At 40.5% G+C, this 27,185-nt stretch overlaps 1 protein-coding gene across 1 annotated transcript in view; it reads left to right on the forward strand.

Annotated features, from left to right (window-relative positions):
• plppr1 (phospholipid phosphatase related 1) overlaps positions 1-27,185 on the forward strand; it is a 51,698-nt gene that overhangs the window by 14,262 nt on the left and 10,251 nt on the right. The window contains exons 2-6 of the mRNA XM_031855396.1: positions 2,138-2,247; positions 13,841-14,029; positions 21,893-22,025; positions 25,051-25,301; positions 26,522-26,698. Coding sequence (XP_031711256.1) covers positions 2,188-2,247; positions 13,841-14,029; positions 21,893-22,025; positions 25,051-25,301; positions 26,522-26,698 — 810 coding nt within the window. The 5' untranslated portion in view covers positions 2,138-2,187. The remainder of the gene's footprint in view (positions 1-2,137; positions 2,248-13,840; positions 14,030-21,892; positions 22,026-25,050; positions 25,302-26,521; positions 26,699-27,185) is intronic.

The raw sequence follows: 27,185 nt of genomic DNA on the forward strand, positions 1-27,185 counted from the left end.
TGTGTACTTGTTCTATTTTATGCATAATTACTGAGCATTGTTGGAGGGAGCCTTTGCCAACAACTGTTTCTCTGTAATTGTTGTGCATATGTAAGAACTTGAAACGTCTGCTATTTATGACCAGATAGTTACGTAAGAAATGCATCAAAGGCAATCTTGTCAACAATTGAGCAGAAATGTCGAAGATATGTTGAAATCCAACAGAACCGTGCTTATTAATGGTCTCCAGTGGTTAAAATGAGCAGCCGGTGTTCTAGTATATTTCAATATCTAGAATAAAAATAGAAAATCAGTAAATAAAAAGAAATAAGAAAAATAGATGAATAAATGTAGAATTTGAATCCACTGATCCTTTTTTTCTCCAACTTGGCTCCACAACAAACCTTTTCTCAGTCAGAGTTTCACAGTAGGAAGAGAGAGAGAGAGAGAGAGAGAGAGAGGGAGAGACGAGAGAGAGAGAGGGAGAGACGAGAGAGAGAGACGGAGAGAGAGAGAGAGACGAGGGAGAGAGAGGGAGAGACGAGAGAGAGAGAGAGAGAGAGACGAGGGAGAGAGAGACGAGGGAGAGAGAGGGAGAGAGAGACGAGGGAGAGAGAGAGAGAGAGAGAGAGACGAGGGAGAGGGAGAGATCAAATCACTCGCAACATTACTCTTTAATCGGAAATTAAGCATGATTAAAGCCCCACAACACATTTATGAACATTAAATATCTGCGGGGGGTCATAGCTTTGTTGTTTGAAAATAATAAATCAACAACTACAACTGCAGATACTGGCATTTCTTGTTTTCCACAACCACTTTTAAAACCATCCTAATCTACACCCACTGACAGTGCTTGTGCTGTCGGCCCCCAGCGGTTGAAAACAATGCTCCGACTGAGCAATAAGCCATTTCAGCCATTTCAGCCCAGATCCAGAAAAGCTAATACATCACAGCAGTTTTCTTTTTTTCAATATTCTCCTCCCATCTTCTCTACTTATTTCTGATTTCCACTCTCACTGTCAAGCTCTCTAGCTATCTCTATGGGGAAATGCCATGGTATTGTTTGTGACAATTAGGAGCTATGATGAAATGCAGTAAAACACAATGACAAGAGAACGGAAGCAGCGCCAGATGCAGTGTTTGAGTGCTGGAGATCCGTTCTATCGGTGTGGTGTCAGTCTCTCTCTGTTCTTTAAAGCCAGAGAGAAGTTGGTTTTGCTGTTAGTTATAATGCTGTGATTAGTGATCATGTTTAGTATAGGTCTAATCTGCAACTAGCCTGTCTTTGCCATCAAGGTCACTTTCCACTCTGATCCCCACCCTTTGTCTCACAGGTGGTGAGCCGAGTGGTCCCTGGTTGCTCTTTTAGGTGTATCCAGTCAAGTTACAGGAAGTAGTGCGATTAATTAATTCATCAATAACCCATTCATGTCATTTATCAAGCAAAAATACCAAACATTGCCTGGTGCTGCATACAAATCATGCAATTTTAAAACATCACGTTGGGCACTGGGAAATGATGACAGACATTTCATATTGTTCTTTTTATATTTTCTAAATGATTAATCAAAAATCAACAACAAATGATTTGATATTGACAGTAATTGCAGACCTGGAAGGCCTGCAGGTTCCTCTACCTGGCCTGGCAACCAGTCCATCTCCCCTTTGGACTTTTTTTTGGTACAAGACTGACTGGAAAGAGACTCAAGGGTAGACCTAAAACACAACTCAGGGATTGAATCTCTTATCTGCTCTGGGAGTTCTTAGGATCCCCCCCCAGAAGGGATTTGCAAAAGGAAAAAAGGTCGTTTGAGCTGTTCTGCTTGTCCTTTTCTGCCACTGGGACCCAGGATCAGATCTGGATTGATGGACTGGTTTGGCAAGGCCGGAGGTACTTTTCTAAGTCAGCTTCCCAAGTGTAATGATTTAACAGAATACTTTTGAGTCCGTTGTTTCTCAGTCTTTATTAAGATATATGGAATGGACATTAGAAAGTTCAAATTAACTTCAATAATAATAATGAATCACCTTCAAGCTGTAGGTGATCGGTCAATATTGAGAGTGAGATCTAGTGTGATAGGTAGCAATGGCACCGCCGCGTTCCTCTCATTATCAGATAATGAGCGCTGACACTTGAATGTCCCCGTCTTTGCAGAGTGAGCCGCCGTGAATCCGGAGAGGAGAAGTCTCCCGACAGGAGACAAGATGGCGTCCAACAACACCCTGCGCAGCTACTCCATCATCCCATGTTTCATCTTTGTAGAGGTGAGAGGCTGTGTGTGGAATTTGAATCCTGGATTGTGGGGAAATGTACACGATGAGTTTGTGCGTGTTTGTGTGTGAGTGGCAGTTTAAACATTAGCAAATGACCTCCCCGGGTAAATTATACACAGCCAACCAGACCGTAATGTGTTGGAATGAGTGGAAAGCTGAGTGTGTGTGTGTGTGTGTGTGTGTGTGTAAGAACTGTTCTGCTCCTCCATATTTAATTACCATGTCAGCTCAAAGTCCTTAATCAGAGAGATGTCTCAGGACGCCTTCCATTACTCTCTCCTCTCGCTATTTTACAGTCACAGACACACACACACACACACACACACACGCTTCTCTGAGGAAATATCCTGAATAACAGTCTCAGATGAGCTCACGCCTCCTCTTTTATCTCATGCTTTCTTCCCGACCTTTGTGTCACATTTTCTGACAGCCTCCCACCATAAGACTCTTTCACACTCTAAATGAATATAATCGTCAGACTCTGTGCCCCGAAGATAAGTGAAGTTGATTCATGATGTCCTTTCTACCTTGCTGCTCTTTCGAGCAGCGTCATGGAATATTGCCCATTTCTTGCCTCAGTACTTCTTATCCAAGAATCACACTTCTTTTCACACCCGAGACGTTACCTCAGGGACACCCCCAGTTATTGATTAGTCAGATATCAATAATTTAAATGGAGCTTTGTGTCGCTGAACAAGGAGAGATGGCAAAAATGCATCCGACACGCTTTTGAGATAATTTCCGCTCTAATTTCAGTTTGACACCTTAAAATGTATCGTTGCACTTGAGCTCTGCGACACCTCACCACATCAGGAATAACATGCAGATGAGCCAGGGACATCAGTTTTTGATAGATTGCAAGTTTAGCAGCATGCAGGTATGAGCTATTCGCAGAATGACTCATACCTGTATGCACCCTGGTAATGAATGACTGGCACATTTTGCTTGGTCTATGCTTATTCGTGTTTGTCAGAATAAGAACAGAGATAATACACTGTGCATGCTGTATTAGAAATCCCACTTGTGTCAATTGAAATGTCAGTTTTACTCCCACGCAGCCAGACTTCAAGTTGGAGCATGTGGGAAATCGCCCTGTACAGAATCTGTTAACATAAAAAAAAAATGAAGTGGATACAGACACATGTCAAGCATCATCCTCCTGTCATTTTTTTAAACATTTTTTTTAAAATTATGACACACTATTCATCACCGAGTGTTTCATCTTCTTTAGTCCTGCTGTTGGACAGCCTTGTCATCGTCGTACAGCAGTTTTCTCATTTACAGCTTTCAAGTGTCTTGGCTGGAGCTCAGCGTGAAATGCTCAGTTGGACGTTGGTAATCATGGCTGTGCAATTTGCTTAATTAGGATGTGTAACTAGAGGGGGGGTGGGGTGGGTTAATGGGTAACTGATTATTGTGTTGGTGACAACATCCCCAGTTCCATCTAGGTGGTAAACTCTTTTGGTGGATGTTTTTTACGGTGGTGCTGGAAACACCAGTACTTAGTGGTGATATTACTTACAGTTGGATCTGGGAATGATAGCTTTTTGTTCTGGAAGAACATCGTGCTTAATGAGAAGTTGAGTTTGGTTTACAATATAAACAAGAGATTGTCCAGTTTCCTAACTATTCTCCTAATTTGGAATTTGCTATTTGATAATAGTGTAACATCAGTTTGAGCGGTCAGACTACAAAATGCCTCCTTTTTTTATGAAGAAACCTTCAGCTGATCAGATTTTTGATGACCAGGTTTTGTGTCAAAAATCTGTTTGAGACTTCACTGTTACACAAGAAGCTGTTATTGATGAATCTACAACAGGGTCTGTCTGATGAGAAAATTAAAATCCCAGTAGTGACTGTTATTTTACTGAATCACATCAGTAATCACCGCAGAGGATGAATGGTAAATGTTGACAGTGTCATTCACAATACTTAATAGGATTCCCCCCCCCCTCTTTATGACATTATGAGTACAGTTGTATACCCATGCCGTGTTCACCCCCTTATTTGTCTTATTTATTTGATTCTGTTATTTAATCTGAGAAAACGGTTGTCTCTGTCACGACCACTCAAAAGTCTGAAAAAATGACCTGTGATAATCTCTTCAGGGTCATCTCAGCTCGGGCTTGGAGACAACACATGTTTAGCAGAAAGCCATTCTCCATAGGCCATAGGTTGCCAGCTCTGAAAGATGCTGATGCAAAACTTACTAAAAGTTCTCACAGTTCCTGTTTCCACCGGAGTGAGGAAACGTCGTCCCGAAGCTTGCCGCTGTATTTTAACTCCTAAAACGAAGCGTACCTGGGAGGGTGTAATATAAGGAAAGATGCATCATGGGAAATGTAGGATCCAGCGTTTTGCTGGTATTACCAATACATGAGATTAAAAGTCAGAATATCATGAACTCTACCTCTACTATCCTTTTAAGATGTACAGTATATGTATGTGAAGTACATATGTCTGTAGACACAATTATGTAATGATGGAAGTGTGTTCCACTATGCTTTACATCAGACCAAAAATGTGAAGTATAACTACTTCAATTGCTAATTTAAATGATTGATAATCACTGACGTTGTGTAAAATGATACCACACAGGGACACCACTGAAGTTCTTAAATGATAATACAACAGTCTCTCAAAAAAATGACACAAAATGTTTTTCCTTTGCACAATTTATTGACAATCATATGTGAAACGCACGTAGAAGCAAAAGACAGAGAAATTGTCTCAATGTCACAATCTCCCAAAAAAAAAAAAAAAAAAATCACCCCATGTATATTTCCTCCATGTTGCAGCAGAGCACAGGCGGAGTGCTACGCTGTGATAGCCCGTTGAGTTGCACGCTTTCTTTAATTTTCACGACTGTTTTCCCTTACTCCCCCTCTTCTTCACGGACAGCTCTCAAAGGCATCACTTCCTGGTCTCACTCTGCCCTTGCCCGTTTTCTCTCTGTCTCTCCGTCTTTGAAGTCTGTCACATCCTCACAGTCTCACCCCCCCCCCCCCCATCTCTTCCTATTTCTCATGGTGTCTCACCTTCTGTATCCTCCTCTGTATCACTCCATCTCGGTGCCCTTCACTCTTTCCCCGCTCCTTTGTTTCTCCTTCCCTTTTTTATTTTCGCCCTCTTTATCTTACTCACCCTGCCTGTCACGAAACAGAGCAAGGCAGAGGGACAGTGTTGTCACATGACTGGAACAACGCGCCCTGATTGGAGCAGTGTGACAGGGAGGATGCTTATTTATGGTGATTTGTTTATCTAGTCATGTTTCATGTTGCTTTTCTGTTACCTAACCTCTAGTTGATTATTTTGTCATTGCCGTTTGCCTTGGCTGCGGACTATAAAATAAAAATAAGATGGAGTGCAACAGGAAGACGGGTCACAAGGGAGGAGAAGGAAAGACAAGATGGGGAGGAAGAAGAAGAAAGTATACTGCAGGGAAGGAAGTGAAAGGTTGCAAAAATTATGAAAAACTAATTAATGAAGGAGCTGTGGAGGTGAGCCGTGAGAAATGAGAAGAGAACAGATACATCCTGTGCCTCCCCCTGGATGACATTATGTAATACACCGAGCCCCGGGCGTTCATTCATCTCACTATTCTCCACTTAGACTTCTCAGGTTTCGTGTACAAAAAAACCTTATTGAGGGCCTTGTGACATCTTTTCAAAACACCATCCGCACCAGGCTTTGAGGAAGTGAACTAATCTCTTGACTATCATTTGTGAAAATTCCCACTGTCAAACTAAGAGATGGTTTCTTTCTTTTATCTTGCTCAATCTCATCTCTCAGTATGGTGTAATAATGTTCTGGGCTGTCATGATTCAAAAAAAAAAGAAAAAGAAGTCACTTCAGGGAGTGATGGTCTTTGATGTTGCTCCGTCTCTCTCTTGGCTGCACTGACGCAATATGATTTTTAACTTGGGGGATTCTAAAAACGGGCTTTTATCTGGGGAATCGCATGTTAAATTTAGTTTTGGAACAACACACAGCCTATAAGTGAACCTGCTAGCTTTGATTAAGTTCGGACAGGAAACATGCCGGCAATCTGCGATGCCTGCAGCTGGGAGATTTTAATTTAAGGAGGCTGAGGAGAGGACAGGTAGATCTGCAGTGGTGATTCTTTTGAAATTAGGGGAATTGTTAATCTGTGACCCCCACTCATTTAAAAAAAAAGCTCCTGTATTGCTTTCATGTTGGGACCCATACAATATAATTTAAATACAATTTGAAAGCACATGCAACTTGAATCGTTAAATCTCCGTTTCATGTTTTGTTTTTTCAACTGCTCACATTAATGCTGTCAGACACCGTGGAGAGGACTCAGAAGCAGACAACACAGAAATCTCTTTGGGAGGGTTTCGATGGCAAAAATGTCAAGCAGACAATGAAGATAGAAGGGAAAGTAGTGCAGGCTGAGGTACAAGTATAAGGGCTATAGGCAAAATCCTGCTCGTCTTGAAAACAGGGGAAAAAGTCATTAACAGGTCACAGAAACAAGGCTTGAACAAATGGCTTAAGAGTTTGGCATGAGCACAAGACAATCTGGCAACGGCTAGAGCAAGACTGAGGCTAAATCCTGACATGGCTTGATTGGGCATCTGATTGTTTGCAGGTGATCACTCTAGCAGGGAGCAGCTTCTAAAAGACACGGCCACATACAGCAAAGCCACTAGAGAGCACGAGTACCATGCAGGTGATAACATCCAACTATGAATACGTTTGTGGCCTTTTGTCCCACAGGGGGACAAAGAGGAAAAGCTGTCTGGCTGAAAATACCATGAGACCCATTTCAGAACAGCATAATTGTAAATGAGAGTTACTTCTCATTTAACATGCTGTCTGAAAATAAAACAAAAATATATATAACTAATTTAAGGGTCATATTGACTTTATCTGCAAATGTGCACTGTGGTTTTTATCACATTTTTGCACTGCAGTTTAAATCACAAACTTTGTGTGTTTAACTTTATATTTGTTAAGGCAGCAGAAGGAGATCTTGTCGGTCCAGTTCAACCGGGGCGATTTATATGATTTTGGCTTGTTTAGAATAGAGATAGTGATGTGGTAAACTCGACACAACAATGTTACTTCGAGTCAAACTTCACCTGAGAAAAAAACAACATCCTCATGAAAGTATACTAGTAAATTGAATAAGACACACAAAACATTGCATGTGGTAAAGAATGCATCTATACCTGCAAAACAAGCACAAAAGCCTTAGAAATAGGAGCCTAGACATACCCCCAATGGCAAGAGATGCTGTACTTAACATATTGATTACCCTCGATCAAGAGGTCAATATATTTGTTACGGCTGGGGTTTTTATTTAATGCTATTGAATAGTGGTTTGTCATTTTTGTAAAAGACAAATGTTATGTCTTGATTCGGGGCCCAGTATTATATTTAATAGCTGGCTATTAATCATGATACCCTAGATTTTTGAATACATAAAAAAAAAGAAAAGAAAAGTAGCTGTCTTCTGTGTCACTTAAAGACAAGTCTGACAACAGAAGTGTAGCATCACGGTCTAAATCCGGGCAAGCCAGACTAAGATGCCCATTTCTGTCAGTGAGTCTTTTTCTCCCAGTGTACTAATGCAACATGACAGTGAAATTAAAACCTTGCACTTGGTGGATTTATATAACATTTTCCTGGTTGTTTTTAGGGTCTGAGGAAGGAGATGGCGGTGGGACTGACAGTAACACGATTTTGGATTGAAGGAGACAAAGAAGGGAAGAGATTGGGAACACTGGAGAAGGGGAGGGATGTGTATTAATATAATTAAGAGTTGTATTATGATGTAATTGCCTGTGTATGAAGTGATTACAAACAAAACAAAGTAATACCGCAAAATGGTTGCAAACGTTTGATGAGAATTTTAACTTACCCTACTGAGTTAAAGGAGACTATGTTACTTCTACTAAACACTATAAAATATTTTAAACGTTCCACAAGTACGGTAATGCTAGTTATTTAACAACACGGTTTGCCAACATTACCTAATATCTAATATCATAGACTACTGGTCATACCGGACCAATTAATGCCAGTATCATCAACAACTTTGACTGTCTTCTTTCAAACCTACATTAATTGATATACAGGCAACTTTGGCGCAGCACAAAAAGCTGAATTCACAAATAGACTTAAGACCACCTTCAAAAGTTAAGATGGGGTTACGTGTTAGCTGAGCAATATCAGCATTCATTTGGAGTTGAGTGTTGTGTAAATTGAAATTTTGGTCTCCTTTTTAGCTCTGTTTTGGTCTCCACCAACCCTTGATGGGAATATCTGGTGCATTAGCTGCTAAATGTTCCCCAGTTGCTACCTTTGTTTATCTGAATGTGCTGTTTGGTAGTGTACAGTGGGCTTATCGGAGGTTTTTTTTCTTCTGCTGCGACTAAAAGCATGGTTGCTGAGAGCAGAGATTGTGAACCACAACAGTGAAGTAGCGAGCAAAACAATTGGCTAAACGATGCTATTTAATCTCTATAGAGCTGAGGGTAAATGCAGAATTGGGTGATAATTCACTGTGGGTACCTTTTAAAATCACAGGCAGTCATTTAGTCCAGTTTTAGAATAAAAATATTGATGAGAACAAATTTAAAGTTGAGGAAATCTGCGATTTTACTTTGTTAGAGGCCTATAAGTAATTTATTTATAAATGTTGGCAGTAGTAAATTATTGTCCGCTCCTCTAAAGTGATGTACTTACCCTGAGAAATGTATGTCATGTCCAAACTCAACAGAGGTAGATGGCTGCACCATAGCACCCTGCCAGAATCCTGGGTAAAAGAGGTGTATTGTGCCCTCCAAGGGAGAAGGATAATGGCATGCAGCAGTAACTTTTTATAACCGTTTTACGGCAGCCAGTCTTGTCAGTCTGCCCTTCAAACAGCTAATGCAGCATGACGCTGGCTGGGGAGGGACTATAATGGAGCCACAAGTTGTGCTTTACAGAGAAAGGGACGTGTACAACTGTCACAAAAAACCCAGCTCATAAAAAAAGTCACAGAAATGGCAACCGGCCTACGGGCACGACATCGCTGTTTTCAAAATATATTAAAAGTACCAAAAGTAAAACTCTTACTCATTATGCAAAATGGCCCATTTTAGAATAATGTATATTATATTACTGGATTATAAATATTGATGTATTCATGTGTAGGTATCACTATTGCTGCAGGGCAAATTTAAACTACTTACACTGTTGATTATTTCGTATTAATAATCAGAAACTGCAAAGTAAGCAAAGTCTAAATACATTTATTGTAGTGAGAAATACAACATTTGCCTCCAAAATGTAGTGGAATAGAACTATAAACTAGCTCAAAATGGAAATACTCAAGTGATAGTACCCTGACTTTATACCAAGTAAGGTCTGATACAGAATACAGGACAGACGAGAGAAGAGGAGAGCAAGATCAGGCTCAACAAGCAGAAATTGCTCATCTCTCGTGGCCTGTTTTGGTAATTTGCCACAGCCTGATGACTCTCCCGATGTCTCACTGCTCACTGCTTGTTTGCGGCTTTCTATGATTTATAGCGAGAAGAAGTAGCAGGAGAAGTAGCAGGAGGCTACAGGAGTGATAGAGGAAATATGAGTTAGAATGTGATTGGGATGAATGTTGGAGGGAAGAAATGGCTCAAGGACATCTTGATCTCCTCAACCAGCCCCATGCTTCAAACCAGCAACCTTAACTTCTCAGGCTATACTGCTCAACACAGACTGGTGAATGAATGCAAATGTGGTTGCTGTTGTGCGTTGAGCATGAGACGAGCTTTGGTCTTTTTATTTCAAATGCAAATGAGGTGTAGGTCACAATACATGTGTACTCTAGTGTACTCCCTTCTTATTAATCTGTCCGAGCCCTTTTCAGGTATTTCCCTGTAAACCTGAGTTATGTATGCGATCCCACAAGGTATTACATGGCATTTCTGCAAGCGCAGGAATTTACATGTTTTCAGAGACCTGTGAATTATGTGTTAGCCGATTACCCTGCTGGAACGCGTTTGTGGAACAACATTAAATCATGAAATTATCCCTCTCTGGATAATGTGTGCCGCCAAGCTGCATTAATGAAAATGTTGCTCTGACGTTCTGGGTTACACTTGTGATTTATCAGAATCAGGTGGAAGATGAAATACAGAAAACTTTAGCTTTCTTGGAATTTAAAGTGGAAAAAATCTTTACAAAAATAAACACTTGTGGTAAAATGTTGCTGACTAATAATTATTTTCTAATTCTATTTAACAGACAAGAAGGCCTACGATATAATGTCAGTAACCATTAGATACTATTCTGACAAAACCAAACTAAAAAACAGAGCGTACATAAGTCAAAACTACTGTGTATTGTCCACTGATGTGTCGGAAACACATGATGTGAAGTATGAAAATGCTTTTATGTATGGTATGTTATGAACACTCATAGTATCACTGTGTGGGCACTCACCTGTAGTCCCTGTAGAGGGTTCAATGATGAACAGTTGGCCTCATTTTCAGTAATACCACTGTCTCAGTGAAAAACGCTATCACCAAACTCTGCTACTCCAACAGTAGCTGTCTTGTGAGAAATATCTGGGAACTTTGGGAAACTGTGTTTTACAGCAACTTCCGCAAAGCTAAACGATTGATAGGGTTTGTAGTTACTGCAGTCGGACTACACTGAGATGAGATTGAACCCACCGCTTTAGCCCTCAAATTCCTCTGTCAAGGTCAGTGAACTTAGAGAAAGTACTGAGAGAAAGTAAGTTAAAATGCTTAGCTACAACTTTTTTATTGTCTTTTTGCAATTTTGTGCCTTAGTCACTGCTTCATATCATCAGTTCCTACTGTTATTCATTTGTCTTTCTTTTAATCAGGGCTGGGTAAAGAACTGCCCAATTAAACCCAAGTAAAATCAATCATCAATCATTTATTAAGATGGAGGAACAGGAGGACTTTTTTTCTACATTTGAAACACTGAAAACTCCTGGTCATATATGAGTGCCCTCCGTTACGAGTATAACCGTGACGTATCAAGGTATGGTGTGCAGCATAATGGTTTCTTTTGCGAGTTGTTGTTGATGTATGTGAATTGTGTAAATATTCTATCCGCGACATGATACCTTTGTAATAACAGGAGCAAGCAAAAATATCACTGATTAGCTTAGTGTTATTCAAAAAGTTGGCATAGAAAACAAGAAAAGCACACACAGGCCCACACACCTGGACATCTCAGCATGGCCATCTGTCACAAGACTAGATATTGCCAACAGTTCTCTCCTAAACATAGTCGCTTTCTTGCCCCCACTGTCTCACTGTCCAGTCTGGCTCCCACAACCTCCATGTTTTACTGTGGATACAAGTAGTTCTGATTAACTGATTTGATTGGACAGGATCTCCTGTTAAGGTTCAGGAAAACAGTTCTAACTTGTTTTACGTTTATTGTAGTGTCTGACTCAGGAGAGCAATGAGGTGTTTAATATATGCTGCTGTAAAATATGTACTTATATGCAGGTCCCTGTATTGTAGCATAGGACTAGTACTGTGGTAGAGCTATACTATCCTAAATGGGGTTTGTACCCAAACTCATTAAAGCACACAACGATCCACTTTCTCTTTGAAAAGTTTCCCTTTCTTAGCACAGCATGAACAACTAAACAAAACCCTTTAACTTAAACTGAGATAACTGATATTACCCATAATAGGATGTATGTATGTGGTCTTCTCTACCCAACATCACCGGTGTAGGATCACATGCATGCCGATTTATACTTCTTTTGTAATCAGTGTTTCGACATGTTAAAAATGTCTTTTTATTTGTTTCTTCAAACGCCGGATTGTATTTGCTTTATAAATTGACACGAAAGAATGGCTTCAACAAGAGGGTAAGCTGCTGCACATTTAGGCAAGACTTAAAAAGGTAAAAAAAAAAGAAAAGTAGTAAATGCTCTTAACCCTGATTTTTTCCTGGATGTGTAAAATGACAGAATATCAACAGTGGGTGCTGACAGTGAGTGAGTGAAAGTACACAGCTCACAGTGCACCCACTACTGGGATACAAATAGGTGAACATGTTATGGGTCCACAGTTAGAAACAACAAATTAGGAATATTTTATTGCGATCTCAAAGCACTATTCCAGAATTAGTTGCTTGTATTTATATGAATCACTGTTAAATGGCAAACATCTTTCTGCTGTCTTGGCTCTTCAATCAATGATGATAAATGAAATGTGCAACTTCAGACCTCGACTCCAGATGCATGCAGTGTTTCCACAAACACGGTCACAATCGCTCTTCTACTTGGCTGAAGATGTTAAATATTTAAAATCATCCCAGCAGACTATGGAATAAAGTTATTGTATCGTACACAACCGAAAAAGTGTGTGTCGAAGCAACACTCCTCCTTTGCTTTATTGATTCATATAGGATCAATAAAGCATCTTAATATTTTGTTCTTTTTGCACATTTTCCCTGTAATCACAGGGAGCTGAGTGTCTCTTGTGTGTTGAAGCAACACTTCTCCTTCAGCGGCAGCATTGTGACCCCTGGTGTTGAGGAGAAGTATTACAAATGGCCTGCTTTAACACGTTTTTAAGAATCAGGGACCATTCGCAACACTATTATCATGTCTATATGACATTTTAACAACTAAAACTTAACTAAACTAAAAACACTTGGAAGATTGCAGTTTTTCAGCAGACAAATGAGAAAGGATCGCCAGACATGGCCACTTGTGATGTCCCGTGTATTTGTACTTTATTGATTCATATAGGATCAATAAAGCATCTTCATATTTTGTTCTTTTTGCATTATTTTTGTAATCACAGGGAGCTGAGTCGCTCTAACTGCTCTAATGTTACCTTTTCATGACTAATGTCTACATCTACTGGCAGTACCTTCCCTGACTAAGACACTCTTTCCAGTTCCGGTGATGTTGTGGTGCTTTTCTTCTATCTAGCTTTTAAATATAGACAAAGACGTCACCACTCTCCTTTGATGTAATAACCAGAGCGTGTAGCGCCAGCAGGTTGGCGTCAGTATCAACACATTAGCGGCTGAATGACACAAATGCAGCTGATTTTTAGAATCCACAATTCAAAGCCTGGCTTTGAAATGCCTTACATTTCATATTCCAGTGTTGGTTCGTTATCAGTGACGAAGGATACCATATATATCAAAATATTGCCTGCAGCTGATTCTGGAAAGAGAGCGAAAAGAGGCCAGAGACAAAAGCCGATGTTAGAGGGATAAAAGGACGAGGGGGTGGTAAGTGGGGGGGCTTGTACACGAGGAGTTAGCATGAGATAGAGGGAGAGAGAGGAAAATAGATGTTTTTAGAGGATTTATGCGGTTGTTTCGCATTTAAAACCATGTTAGACACATCACAGCTGAGAGAGGAGCGCTGTTCAAGGATCAGCCACTAAACAACTCATTTAACCACTGAAAAGTGAATCAAGGAAGGATATTCTTCAGTGCACTGGATATACAACTAACAAGTCCCCCTTTCCCCCTTCTCGTTCTTCTTCTTCTTCTCCTCTTCTTCAACTTTCTCTACTCTCTTGCTCTGTCCTGCTCCGACATGTTTTTCTTCCAGCTCGTCATCATGTCCGGCACGCTGCTGCTGGCCTACTACATGGAGTGCACGGACCTGTTCAGCGTGCACGTGCAGGGTTTCTTCTGCAACGACGCCGAGCTGATGAAGCCGTACCCCGGCACAGAGGAGTCCAGCTTCGTCCCCCCTCTCATCCTCTACTGTGTGGTGGCTGCTGCTCCCACCGCTATAGTGAGTAAAAAAAAAAAAAAAAACATCTTATGTGTATTTCGCTGCAGTGTTTAAATACGGCAACCACATTTGGTTTATTTACGTCTCTCTGAAAAGAGCAACCTTTTCTTCACTGCTTACAGCTCTTCACATTTGAAACCTATTATTTCTACAATAATTCCTACAACCACCAAAAATGTAACCTCTACTCTACAAAGTTTTATTATGTTGCCAGACAACATATACTGCTGACCTACAGTATGGCCTACTGACCAACACATAAGTTACTTCAGTGTTAATTATAAATCAGATAAGTAGGACGTCTGTGCAGAATAGATATTCAGCAATGCATCTTATTTGAACCTACTACAGTTGTCCCTCTATCCTCGGTAAATTCCACTTTCTCTGTCAAAATATGGCAGAAAAGCTCACAGCGACCCGTCTTGACTAAAGACTGTTTTCAAATATTTTCATGGGTCAGCTGAGAAGTCCGGTGACGATTTCACGAACAGAACTTTTGGCTCTCTGAACTTTGAACAGCATCCCTTAATCTTTTGCTTTGTTCGGCTGAATGCACCATGTGAAGTGTACAAGTCGTGACATGACGGACACATATTTTCCCCGGACTATGACGCGATCTCTTAACTTAAACAGTGTGTGTCCATGGAGTTTCCCCGTTATTCGGGCCACAAAGTAGCCTCCAGGTGCTAGAAGGCGAGTGGATTTCCTGTTGTGTAATGTTTCACCATTCATTCACTGTTCCTTCACCGTTGTGCTGAATGAAAGGGACACCCGTGCACCGGTGAAACCTTTTCAACATCAACAGCGAGTTCAGTTGACTCAGTGTTCTATAAGTGTAGTGTAACTCATGCCACTCTATCCTTTCACAGCTGTTGTTTAATAGAACGCTTTGATTCTAACCATGTTTTGAGTGTGTAGTGATTTCACATTGGAAAAAGGGACAGAATATTTTTTTCACCCAACCAGACAGTAGGGGTGGGAATCACTAGAGGTCCCACGATACGATATTATCACGATACTTAAGTCACGATACGATATTATCACCATATATGCTGAGATATGCTGAGTATTGCGATAACATATATTGCAATTTATTACCTTTTTTTAACTGCAAATGATGTCCCCAAAGGAAAACTTTGTCAACATGTTTTATCTAAGAAGATAACGTTTGCATTCTCACTTCAATCATTTTTATTGCAGCAAAATGGGATTGTCAAGCAGACAGACTGACCAACACTGTCATAAAAACCTGTCATAAATGAACTGTTTGTATCACAGTCTACATAGTCCAACTTAACTGAATGCAAACGTGTGTGGACTCAATATATGAACTATAACTTCTATAAGTAAGATATAAGAGTTATATAACTCGGTATAACTTGCGATGCGTGGACGTCAAGGGCAGAGAGACTGGCTACTGTTGGCAGATTTAATGCCCGTTGTGAGGCCACATTGAGCCAAACACTTCACATGCAGGTATCCCGCTAACTGAACGGCAACGCCCATGTTAGAAGCGGTGTCGGTTACAACCATCAGGTTTTTTGTCGGCAATCCCCCATTCTTGTGCTGCATTTTGAAGGAGGTCTGCAATGTTTGCCCCGGTGGGACTTACATGTACTGCTCTAGTTTGGAGAATGTGAGACAGCAGTTGCCAGTCCTCTGTGAGATAATGTGCTGTTATAGTCACATAGGAATCCACTGCCCTTGACGTCCAGTTAATGCAACCCTTTCTGCTGTACTCAAAGATTCCTCAACTTTAAGCTTCACTTCTCTGTAGAGCTTGGGCACGGCTGGGTCGGACGGCGCATTTCTGATTTCTTTCTCCGATGTCTCCATCCTTGTTTTGACCAACTTCCTACCAATCACGCTGACCCGGGACCTCTGCTGACCTCACCAGAAAAAAACTAAATCTAGTGGACTGAAAAATAAATAGATTTTATTATTCCAATACAAAAAAGTTAAATTTGTATTTGCAGAAGATCGATACTTGGCTTCCGTGTATCGCCACGCAAAATATCGTGATACTATGCTGTATCGATTTTTTCCCCTCACCCCTACCAGACAGTGTGCATACTAGATTATGGTTGATTTTTGAGCGCAATGTTGATAAACACTATTCTCCCACAATGCAATGCACGAAGGAAATGGAGGCACTGGGGGAATTAAACTAGATTGTGGGAGGTGGTGAGTTAAACAGCTTAAGAACAAAAGGTGTTACAACTTAAGAAAGACACGTTGCTGCCACTTTGTGAAATTTAACTGCCAGTGACCAAAGTTGCAGTTTCCCACTTTGCACATATTGTGACATTTATTATTAGTATAAAACAAGTCGAGTGTTGGATTACTGCTCAAACAGTATACTATGCCAAACAGTATGTGGCACACATTGTATAGAATGAGTTTGTGCTGCAGTATGGATTTTGACATGACATTGAAGGAAAACTACAGGTGTAGCTAAAAGCATCAATGGGGCTTTTTCACAGCAGGTGTTTATACTTGTCATAGCAGGGGAGGCACAGGTGTAATCAATACCATTAACGATGGCTCTGTGTCTTCTAATGTGTATCAGTCAGCGAGCACGATGAGTGCAGCCCTCATTAGTGTTATTAATTACACCTGTGTACCTGCAATGACGAATATCTTGTGTGAAAAGGGTCTGTTAGAAATCTTTTTCTGATCACTGAATGAACAAAATTACTATTAGACTGTTCATTTGTAAAGCTGAGGGACAGTTGTGGATGAATGTAGTGCAGGGGCTGCATGTGCATTGCTGATTCAAACAGGAGTAGAAACATGCAGCCACAAGGTGTCAGTTTAGCTCCGTGCTGGTTGACTCCAACCGAGCACACCAGACCGCACCATCCGCCATGTGTCTCTGAGTCCCTGGCTCACTTCATTATTAAACCAGTGTCAAAGATTTTCTGAGCACCTCCTGACAACTGTGTGCATGTCTGTTTTTAATGTTAGAATTAATTTTCTCTGGCCACATAAGAGGGAAAAGACGAGTCAATCCCAGAATATAGAAACAGTGAGGGTCCCTCTGTTTCAAGGAGCCAATGCTTAATGGTCAGACGCAGGCCTCGGTGTATGTTTTAGGATCGCACAGTGCTAACATGTTAAGGGCTGCAGTCGTGCATCACATCAGTACAGATGCAATGTGTTGAAATAATATTGATTAGCTTTGGATTTGACGTTACTGCACGTCATCTAGTCAGGTGTTAAAAATACAGTATTTTAAAGCTGTATGAGTGCAGCAATTATGTAATCATTTATACTAATTTGCATTTTGAGCTGGTGAATGTTGGTTATTTTACCCCTCATTTACCTTGTGTAACTGTATATAGTTGCCAACTAACTGTTGCCAAAGAGTTTATGGTAAGTCTATCAGCACTACAACTCACTACAACTATATTTTTTTGTGAACTGTGTGAGACAACCATCCTTTCCTTTTGTTTCCTTATTGTGTATGCCGTGTTATAATCCAGTGAATGTTAACTGCATTATTTAATCTTCTTTTTTGTCTATTAAGTGTACATATTTGCAGCATTTGATTCATTCATTAATAGCATTTTAAAATGTTATGATTTCCTGAGGATATGCGTTGTCATAGCTGAATTCTTTCTTTACCCACTACACCACTGAAGGACATCTTAATGTCTGCATGTCATTATAGAATTTGGTGTGTGAAATGGACTGGTGTGCTAGTCCATTTCTTGAGCACCACATGTTCTGTTGAATGCTCCGCAGCAAATCTAAAATTCAGTTTAGAACTGTAGAGTGCCGTGAAAAAGCTTTCAGCAGTGTACTGTATGTGTCCCATTTGTGTATCCCAGCTTCCTTAGAACAGACATCTTACTTTTCTATTACGACTTCAAGAGGCACTTAATTTGGGATGCGATCGTAAAAGATGTCTGGTTCCTGGACGCATGCCACCCATTTATTTGTAATGAGATATTACCATTCTGCTGCCTCTTTGTGTCTCCCTCTTGTTGTGTTTATTATCTTGGACACTTTGTTCTTTGCTCTCAGGCTCTAAACATTGCTTGTGGTTACCGGTATGCTAGTCTGAAGTCAAATGGGAATTATCATCACTTTTATAAAACAAGTAAAACACAGCCTCTAGCTTACATTCTCTTCTTGAAGCCAATTGCTGTGCAGCTGCATCAGCATTATACAGTGTTACACACCTGTGCACACACACGCCTGTCCACCCAACCCCCCCTCACACATATCCCTGTACTTCTAACGTTGTGAGGACACTCATTGTTGTAATGCAACAATGCCCTTTACCCTAACATTAACCATCACAACTAAATGCCTAACCCTAACCCTGACCCTAATTCCCTAACCTCATTTTAAAACCAAGTCTGAACTGCTCAAACAGGCCTTTGAAGAAGTGAGGACCGCCCACAATTTCCTCACTGTGACGGTCTAAAACTCATTGGTCCTCACAAAGATATATGTACAAGTACACACACACACTCTCTCTGACTTACTCAATAGAATAAAAATAATTGGTTTAAAATCCAGAAGAGTGCAGTTTTGACGGACTCTTCTGCAATGATTACTTCAGAAAAAAGAGAAAATATAATTACAGGCCGATATGTTTAACAAACATCAGTGTACGAGTTGGTACAGTACTTTTTGTTCTTTATATATCAATGTTTTCATGTTATTTGGGCTGTTATAGTTACATAATTAGTATTTTTTCGTTAAACTCATTAAAACCTAATAAGATAAATCCTTTCTTCTTTTATCCTGCTTGTCCCTGATCACACACCCCTCCTCAGTGCTGTGTCTGCTGTTTAACTTTTGTTTAACAGTGCTGGTCATTTCCCATATTTCCATCTCTCTTTCTCATTGGCCTATAGTGAATGGTTTTAGTCTTTTTATCCATCTGTACGCTATCCCAAACTTTTTAATTGTGCCCTTTGAGAGTGCTGTGTCAGGTGCTAAAGTTGTGCTTCACACTGTATATCGCTCCGCTGCCACATGCGTCATAGCCCAGCGAAGCAGCCGATCAGAATTAATGATGACAGGGATGTTGGCCAATTAGCAAAGAGGCAGTAATTTATTCAGAAGGTTCCACATGGCCGGACCAATGGGAGGCTGTAGAGGTCGTTTTGATGCGCCGTGCTATAAACTTCTTCATCCATGGACAGGCATCATAAAAGGTGATCCTTCACCCTCAACACGATGAAAGCATGATGTTGTTCTTGTCTGCCAAGTGTGGATCCAACAGAAACAAGTGGCTGACCGAGCGTTAACCTCCATGAGGGTTCTCTAGTTAAACTCTAAAGGTGTCGAGATATCAGAGAAGGACTATGTTGAATTTGAGGAACTATAATGACTCATTATTCCACTTTCTTTTATGTGGGCCTTGGTGGCAATACTGGAAATAATCAGCTCATTAAGAAGACATTAAAGGAGCATTAATTTATTCTTTTTTTTCTCCACTTCAGTGAAGTATAACAAGCTGTAAACACAGCAGTTTTACATATTATCACCCTATAAAGTGAATGTGTTAATGTGAATGTGAGCAAGTTGCCTATATTTACACTTCCAGGAGACATGAAGCAACATTAGCATTTATTCTGTGTTATGTTTCTCGCTACCCAGTGAGTGTCCAATATTCACTCTCATTTTAGCTCGGTTTTTTTGGTCTCCTATGACTCCTGAGGGAAATATCTGGCTCTTTAGCTGCTAAATGTTCCACTATGATTCCCGACTAGCCGCTAACTTAGTACATCAAAAGTTTGGTGGTGGGTTGGAAACGTACTGTGCGGGAGAGACTACCATACCCTGCCTAAGTAAAATAAGAGGTCTTCTAAAGGTAATATGGTGCGTGTCCACAGGGACCGTGAAAATCAACACATGATTGGAAGTTTCTCTTTTTGACTGATTGTTTTGGTGTTTTTAAGGACTGTTTTAGTCAGCTAATACATTTGTATTGTATTACATATTTCCAAATATACCTTACTCAAATAAAAAAAACTAATCTTTCTTTTTGCTCAAATATAAAAAGATTATTACATATAATTATCCGCTTACTGTAACAATCAAGAGAAGTTCTGTGCTGTTTTAGGCTAAATGCTTGATTAAAAAAAAAGACTGGCGATCAGTATGATTGAACAAACCGTAGAATAAGTGATTTAAGGTTTTCTACAGGAGACAGTTGTAATCATATGTGAGTGATTCACAATGTGAATAGGGTGAAGCTCAAAATGTATTCCTGAATGCTTTGGGCAGTCACAGGGACTGGATTTTATAGACTTTCAAGGGTATTGCTGACCTGAGCTCCCATAAATCTGTTACACTCACGGATGGGTTAGTAATAAATTAAGATAGCAGATGAACCAGAAGTCTGTTCTTTTCATTTCATTTCACAGAAATTACTCCCAAAAATTAAATCTTTTTAACCTTTTCATGTTCCGCTCAGACATCACACCAGTTTCACTTCATATCTGACATGGCCTTTGGAGATTAGTTGCTTTCAGTCACTTCAGTTCAGTTTTCATGATATTTGTTTGAAGGAGAGTTGGGGGTCACATGAGTTGAAATAAGACGATCAATTAAGGCAATTACTAGTTGCTTGAAAATGTTAGTCTTCATTTAGTATCAGGGAAACGCTCCTCGTCAGCATTTCAAGGACCTGAATGAAAATTAACAGATTTTGATAAAGTTATTATAAAAGTTTGCCAGTAACCTCACTTGAGATAAAAGTAATCTGAGCACATTTTAGATTTATCATACTATAGATGTGTTTGCATATGCATGCTTTAAGTTTTATAACAATGCTTAAAGAGGCTCGTGAATAATTTTATTTCCATTTAGATCAGGAACGTTTGTAGAGACACCCAAGGCAATAACATCATTTTCATGCACTGGTCAATTTTCAGAGTTTGGGCTATTTTGCATCCATAACATCCAGAAAACATCCAATATACATATTTATGTGTTTGTACAAATTGTCAGCCATAATGAAACTACATGATACAAGTTCCCCGCCCTTTACAGTCGCAGTCTGTTTGAAGATAAAGGCGTGTTTATTTGGCTATTTTGCCCTTGAAGACAGATGTTTCTGGGTCAATATGCAAAAGAAGATGGATTCTTCTGTCATCATGCATTTATGAGATTTTTATTTGGTATTTGCACGCTTTATGTCAGTCATCTAAAGGAAAAAAGTGTTTGAAAATTTTAATTCCTCCTCCTTTGTGCTGACAAATCCAGACAGGACTGAAACCAGTGCAGAGCTTTAAATCAGTCATCCCCTCTTTTATGTGTCTGCTGCCAGTTCCTCTTTCTTCTTCTTCTTTTTTCTTATCTTTGAGTTCCCCAACATCACAAAATCAACCGCTCATTCTGCTTGTAGCCACAAAGAAAGAAATATATTAGAGTTGCATTCACAAGAACGGAGAAAAACACAGGAGATGACCTGTCCTGGGGCTCAAAACAAACTCTTTTATGAACACAAACACACACACACACACACCAAAACCAGACGCATACACACACACTCTTACTGTATGCACACACTTCCGCTCATAAACACATACATATTTTTGTTGCAGCCTGCATCACCGGAGACAGCCGGCAATGAGTTTCATTTTGTGTGTCCGGCAGCAGTATTTCCATTAGACCTGATGTAATGTCCACACGATAATGGGCCTGAAGAAAGGCTGCATTAAGACATAGTGGTTTATGTACACAGGCTAGACAGGAGCAAAATGTCCCCCTGCCCTATAATGGAATGCTTAACTTGATGTTTTCTTTTCTTCCTTGTCTGTGTGTGTATGTTTCCCATCTCCTCCTGTTTCTGCGTCGCCCTCTGGTGTTTTCTGCCTATTTGTGTGCATTTTGTAGATTTTCATCGGAGAGGTGTCCATGTATGTGATGAAGTCGACGAGGGAAGCTCTCCTGGCCCAGGAGAAAACCATCGTGACAGGAGACTGTTGTTACCTCAACCCCCTTATCCGTCGCGTCATACGCTTCGTAGGTAAGAAGGTTTTCACGCCAACTAGTCCTAACTGCCCTTCATGTGGACGGTACAAGGCAGTAGCTGACAACTCACAAACGCACTACATCACCGTGTCCACCATGTCACACATGTCCTCTCACAGGTACACGGGGGCGCCAAATCAGAACTTTTACTTTTAGTTTGTATTCAGTCAGTCTTCTGTTGTTTATTATTATGTGAGTACAGTTTACAGTAAACCATGAATCTGAAACATCAGGAATGTGTCTGTGGCTTTTAGTGTTTCAGTAAGCTTTTAACCAAGAAGCAACATGCTGCATATCGTGGCTAAGCTGACAGGTGAATGTGCTGTCACTCACATGAGAGGGGAGCTCCAATGCAAAAAGCTGCAAATTTAAACAGTAAGCCTGATGAGTCAGGGCTTGAGAATGTTGGTGTTTATAGAGGACAGACAATGCTCATTTTAGGTTCATACCTTTTTTGGTTCCTACTAGAACACGTTTACATGCTTTAATGTTTAAAACATATTGTTTTTCTCATACTGTCTGTCTGTATTCACCCTCTGTCTGAAATGCTCCCTTTTAGCGCCTGTTTCTGTAAGCCCCCCCCACACCAAAAAAAGCCCAGTCTGCTCTGATTGGCTTACGAGAAAAACATGGCATACCTTTGCAAATGTAGTTCTCAAGCTGGGGGTTGGCGACACTCAGAAGGGAGGCGGTATATCCTAATTAGCCTGTATGTGACATCTGAATCTGAATGGTTTGTTAAATCACATGTTTTCTGATTTAGGCAGCTGACATATTTCAAAATTTGTGGGATATCATGATATGTCCCGTTTGTCTGTTCATGTTCTTAACACCTCCACCATCATGTAAAAAGGAGTCATTTCTCCTATAATGGACAGAAGAGGGTGCAACGATGAATGCAAGCAACAGACCAACATGTCAATCAAGAAATCACCAACCTGCGAATAACATGACATGTGACGGGATCGGGCAATTTTCTATTGTGTCAAAGGCAGGTCAAAGCACAGTGAAGGGTGAAATGAGAGAGTTTAGAGGACGAGGTTAACAAGGATGGCCAGAGTGAGGATGGCTGCAGCTTCCACCACCCAAACGTGTAAACAGGAGATTGTCTGCAAATACTTGAACATTGGTCGATCAGCCAACTGTGAAAGTGCAACACACATGAGCTGTAGCACGTGCCTGCCGAGCCGGTTATGGCAGCAGTGGAGCTAATATGATGCATTTGCTGCTTTTTCGGAGGCAGCGATGCTTGCTGATGCTGGGAGCCGTGGTTCAGCCTGAAGTGATGATGCGTGTCAAGATGAAGCCGGTGTGTGTGCCGTATATTCAGTCGGCAATAGTCTTGGCTTAAATGATCCAAGCGCTACAGTTAGCAACATATAATAGGCTTTGTGTTGACCAACATTTGCAATCACCTCAGCCTTGTTCAAGTGTGAATACAATTACATTTCATGTTACATCATAGGGAACAAAGCTAAAAATGCATGCACATGCATGTCAGGGAGAGCATTTTTGACTGTTCTGTATTCCTCTTGAGTTCAGTCTTTGATATCCATCCATCCATTATGTGAAATCACTTATACTCATAGGGTCGCGGGTGATTGGAGCCGGTCTCAGCTGACATTGAGCGTGAGGATGGGAACACCCTGGACACGTCACTAGATTATCACAAGGCTGACATATGGAGACAGACAACCATTCACGCTCTCATTTACACCTATGGGAAATGGGGTCCCTAATTAACATAACCTGTATGTCTTGGACTGTGGGAGGAAGTCAGGGAAGCTGGATAAAAACCCACCCTGACACGGAGAGAACATGTGTGGCTTAATTAGAACTGGCCATGTCATGTTGTGCATCTGGTGTGGCCGTGGTTGGAACCATCTGCTTTGATTTAATCTGAATCTTAGGTGGGTAAACTTGCTGGTCGTGGATTTTCAATTCAAGTGCAGCAAACTGGTCGATCTGAACGAAATTCAGTAACTGAAAGGAGCCAATTTGGATTCCAGCTGTGATGCGTTTACTACACTCTCTCTAAAACCACATCAGTCGATGAAACAAAATCAAATCATGTCAAAAAGCTTTACATCACAATTATAGGTAAGGTGTATAGCCCCACGCAACCTTTGAATTTGACTTTTTGCAGCCACTTTTCCACAAAGCTTGAGTAGCGCTGAAACTGACAGGCTCTTTGCTATCTTTTCCAGTAAATGAGGTTGTTTGCTGGACTTAAGTGGCGTAATCAGAACTGTATTGTTTATTTTTTAAATAATATCCCTTCAATTTATAATAAAACTCAGAGATTCATTCGCGGCCATTGGCGTGATTTATATTTCCGTCAGCTGGCAAACAATCTCTCAAATGTGTAGGATCACCGAGGCTGTTAGTTTCCCGCTCTCCTGCTCCCTCCCATCTCCTCTCAACCTAATTTCCCTTCTCTATTTCCCTCAATGATGCCCTTCACACAATCGTGTCCCTGTAACCCTCACTGGCAACCAAACCCTACCACACCTCAGCCCTCTGCAGCCCCCCCCCCGGATGAGAATACAAAGCAGAGTAATTTCATGGCTAAGCAGGCCAGATAATAAGCAGTCATATTTCACAGCAAACGGAATGCAGACGCAGACATTGGTCAGGGTTGGTGGGCTGAAAGTGTCAGTGCAATCATTCATATTAGATGCTTCTGTTCTGTTTATATTTTGTTCCTTGCATGTTGTCCACTCTTCTTTCCTTCTGTATTAACTTCATTAGATTCCAGCATTTTTCCGGGTATAATACTAACCGTGGATATTCTGGGGTTGAGCACTGCCTCATGACAGTTGGGGTTTACAGTTGGTTTGTGTGCCAGTGCTGGGAGCCAGATAGTCACAGGTCAATTTAACTTCGGATACAAGGTGACTGCACCATGCGTGAAGAGGGAAATGCGTGTGAAGCTTTTAAAGCTTTGTGTTTGTGTTCATTTTACTTTGCTGTGTGGTTTCATGTGCTATAAAGTCTAATTGTGTGTCCGTGTGCCCCAGGTGTGTTTGCGTTCGGCCTGTTTGCCACAGACATCTTCGTCAACGCGGGTCAGGTGGTGACTGGAGGCCTCTCGCCGTACTTCCTGTCCGTATGCAAGCCCAACTACACCGGCACCGAGTGCCGCTTTAATCACCAGTTCATCGTCAACGGCAACATCTGCACCGGGAACCCCGTTGTTGTGGAGAACGCTCGCCGGTCGTTCCCATCCAAGGACGCTTCGCTGAGTGTGTACTCTGCTGTTTACCTGACGGTGAGAAGAATGTACTCGGGTTAACTGTGGAGGATTAAGAGCTGCTTCACTGAATTAATAGATACAACTTTAATTAAGCTTTTTGTTGTCTAAATTATGTTTGAGTTGTTGCAAATCTAAGTAAATATACCAGAATATCAAATTCAGGCTATAACTGTTTAAACATATAGTAACTGTATTCTGGAATATAGAAACATATGTTGTCGTTCTGTTTATTTAAATCAGTACTACATTATTAGAAAATACTTTTTTTTTTTTAATTCTCCATCAAAATTTCTAATTTTCTTCAACAAAACGGGAGATCATTTAATTAAAAATCAGTGTCATCGAGTGTACTTGAGGCTCTAGAGTTACTCATTTGGGACTTTTACATACTTATATCCAAGCAATCAGAGATGAATAGATCCTTTTAATTGATTTAAGTTATACCCTTGATTTGTAATTTTAAAAAGCTTTGAATAAAAGGGAATATTTGATGTAATAAGGTGCTACATAGCACATCCATCGTTGATGGAGGAATTGGCAAGGAAATATTTCTTGAAAGTGTGTCGAAGAATGTTTCACACAAGCGTATGGTGCGTTCAGGCATTTTTTTGAAAATTGGCTGGAGGAACACACGAGGAATGGCTTTTTTGAAGAGCTATGTGAAGAGCCGCAATTTGATATCGGAGTGACGGAGGGGGCTCAGCTGCTGAAAAGTGAAAGACAGAGAAGAGGTGCAGATTTTATCAGCCAGAACAAGAGCAATACAAGGACAGGTTATTGATGAAAAGAGGATTTGATACGTACAGCTCCGTGCACTGTGTGGCGTGGGAGGAGGTAAAAGTTCAAGAAGGGAGAACATATGTAGGAAGACAGTGTGTTTTTAAATGCTGACAGTCTCCTCACAGCTTTCACTCACAGTTAGAAGTTCCTCTGTTAGGTTAATCTTGTAATCTTTTATTCTCTGTGAAAAAAACTCTTTGTCTTGGAGAGGTATTTCACTCAAATGATGTAAGTTTTTGACATCTTTCTTTAACAGCAATGGAGGCTTTGTGCTCTCACGAAATTGTAAAATATTTGATTCCATTTCTGTGGGAACACCTCCAGTTGCTCTTCATGAGATTGTCTCTGTTGTTGTCTACCCAAAGAGAGAAAAAGACACAGGAAAGAACATAACTTTTTTTTTTATTTTCACAGTCCTTGTTTTGATTTAATCTGCCTTCTGTCCTCCTGTCCAGATGTACATCACCAGCACCATCAAGACCAAGTCCAGCCGCCTGGCCAAGCCTGTGCTCTGTCTGGGCACTCTCTGCTCAGCCTTCCTCACCGGCCTCAACCGAGTCTCAGAGTACCGAAACCACTGTTCGGACGTAGTGGCCGGATTTATACTGGGATCGGCCATTGCTCTGTTTCTGGTGAGGACAACGGAAGAGTGACATGTTTGGGGAAGTGTGGGACCGGGGATTAGAGGAGTAGAGTGAAGATGATTCTTCCGAGGTGGATTCTGGTCATGACTTATTTTCAAATATTCAGCTTCATTTTGGAACTGACCCAAACCAGTAATTAAATGATTATTCTGGCTGCACCCCTTCTCAAAGCCTGTAACATGGTTTTGGTGCCATCTTTAAATTCAGTTCTATGCAAATGTAGGTCTTAAAATTCTTAAACAGCGTACATATTTTTTTATTAATTTATATTCATGTGTAGTGGCATTTATTAAGTGTTTGTAAAGTCAACATTATATATATATATATATCTATATCTATATATCTATATATATATAGATATATCTATATATCTATATCTATATCTATCTATATCTATATATCTATATCTATCTATATCTATCTCTCTATATATATATCTATATATATCTATATATATATATCTATATATATATAT

This window comes from Anarrhichthys ocellatus, unplaced genomic scaffold, assembly GCF_004355925.1.
Source record: "Anarrhichthys ocellatus isolate YVR2014 unplaced genomic scaffold, GSC_Weel_1.0 scaffold16, whole genome shotgun sequence".
Lineage (NCBI taxonomy): Eukaryota > Metazoa > Chordata > Actinopteri > Perciformes > Anarhichadidae > Anarrhichthys > Anarrhichthys ocellatus.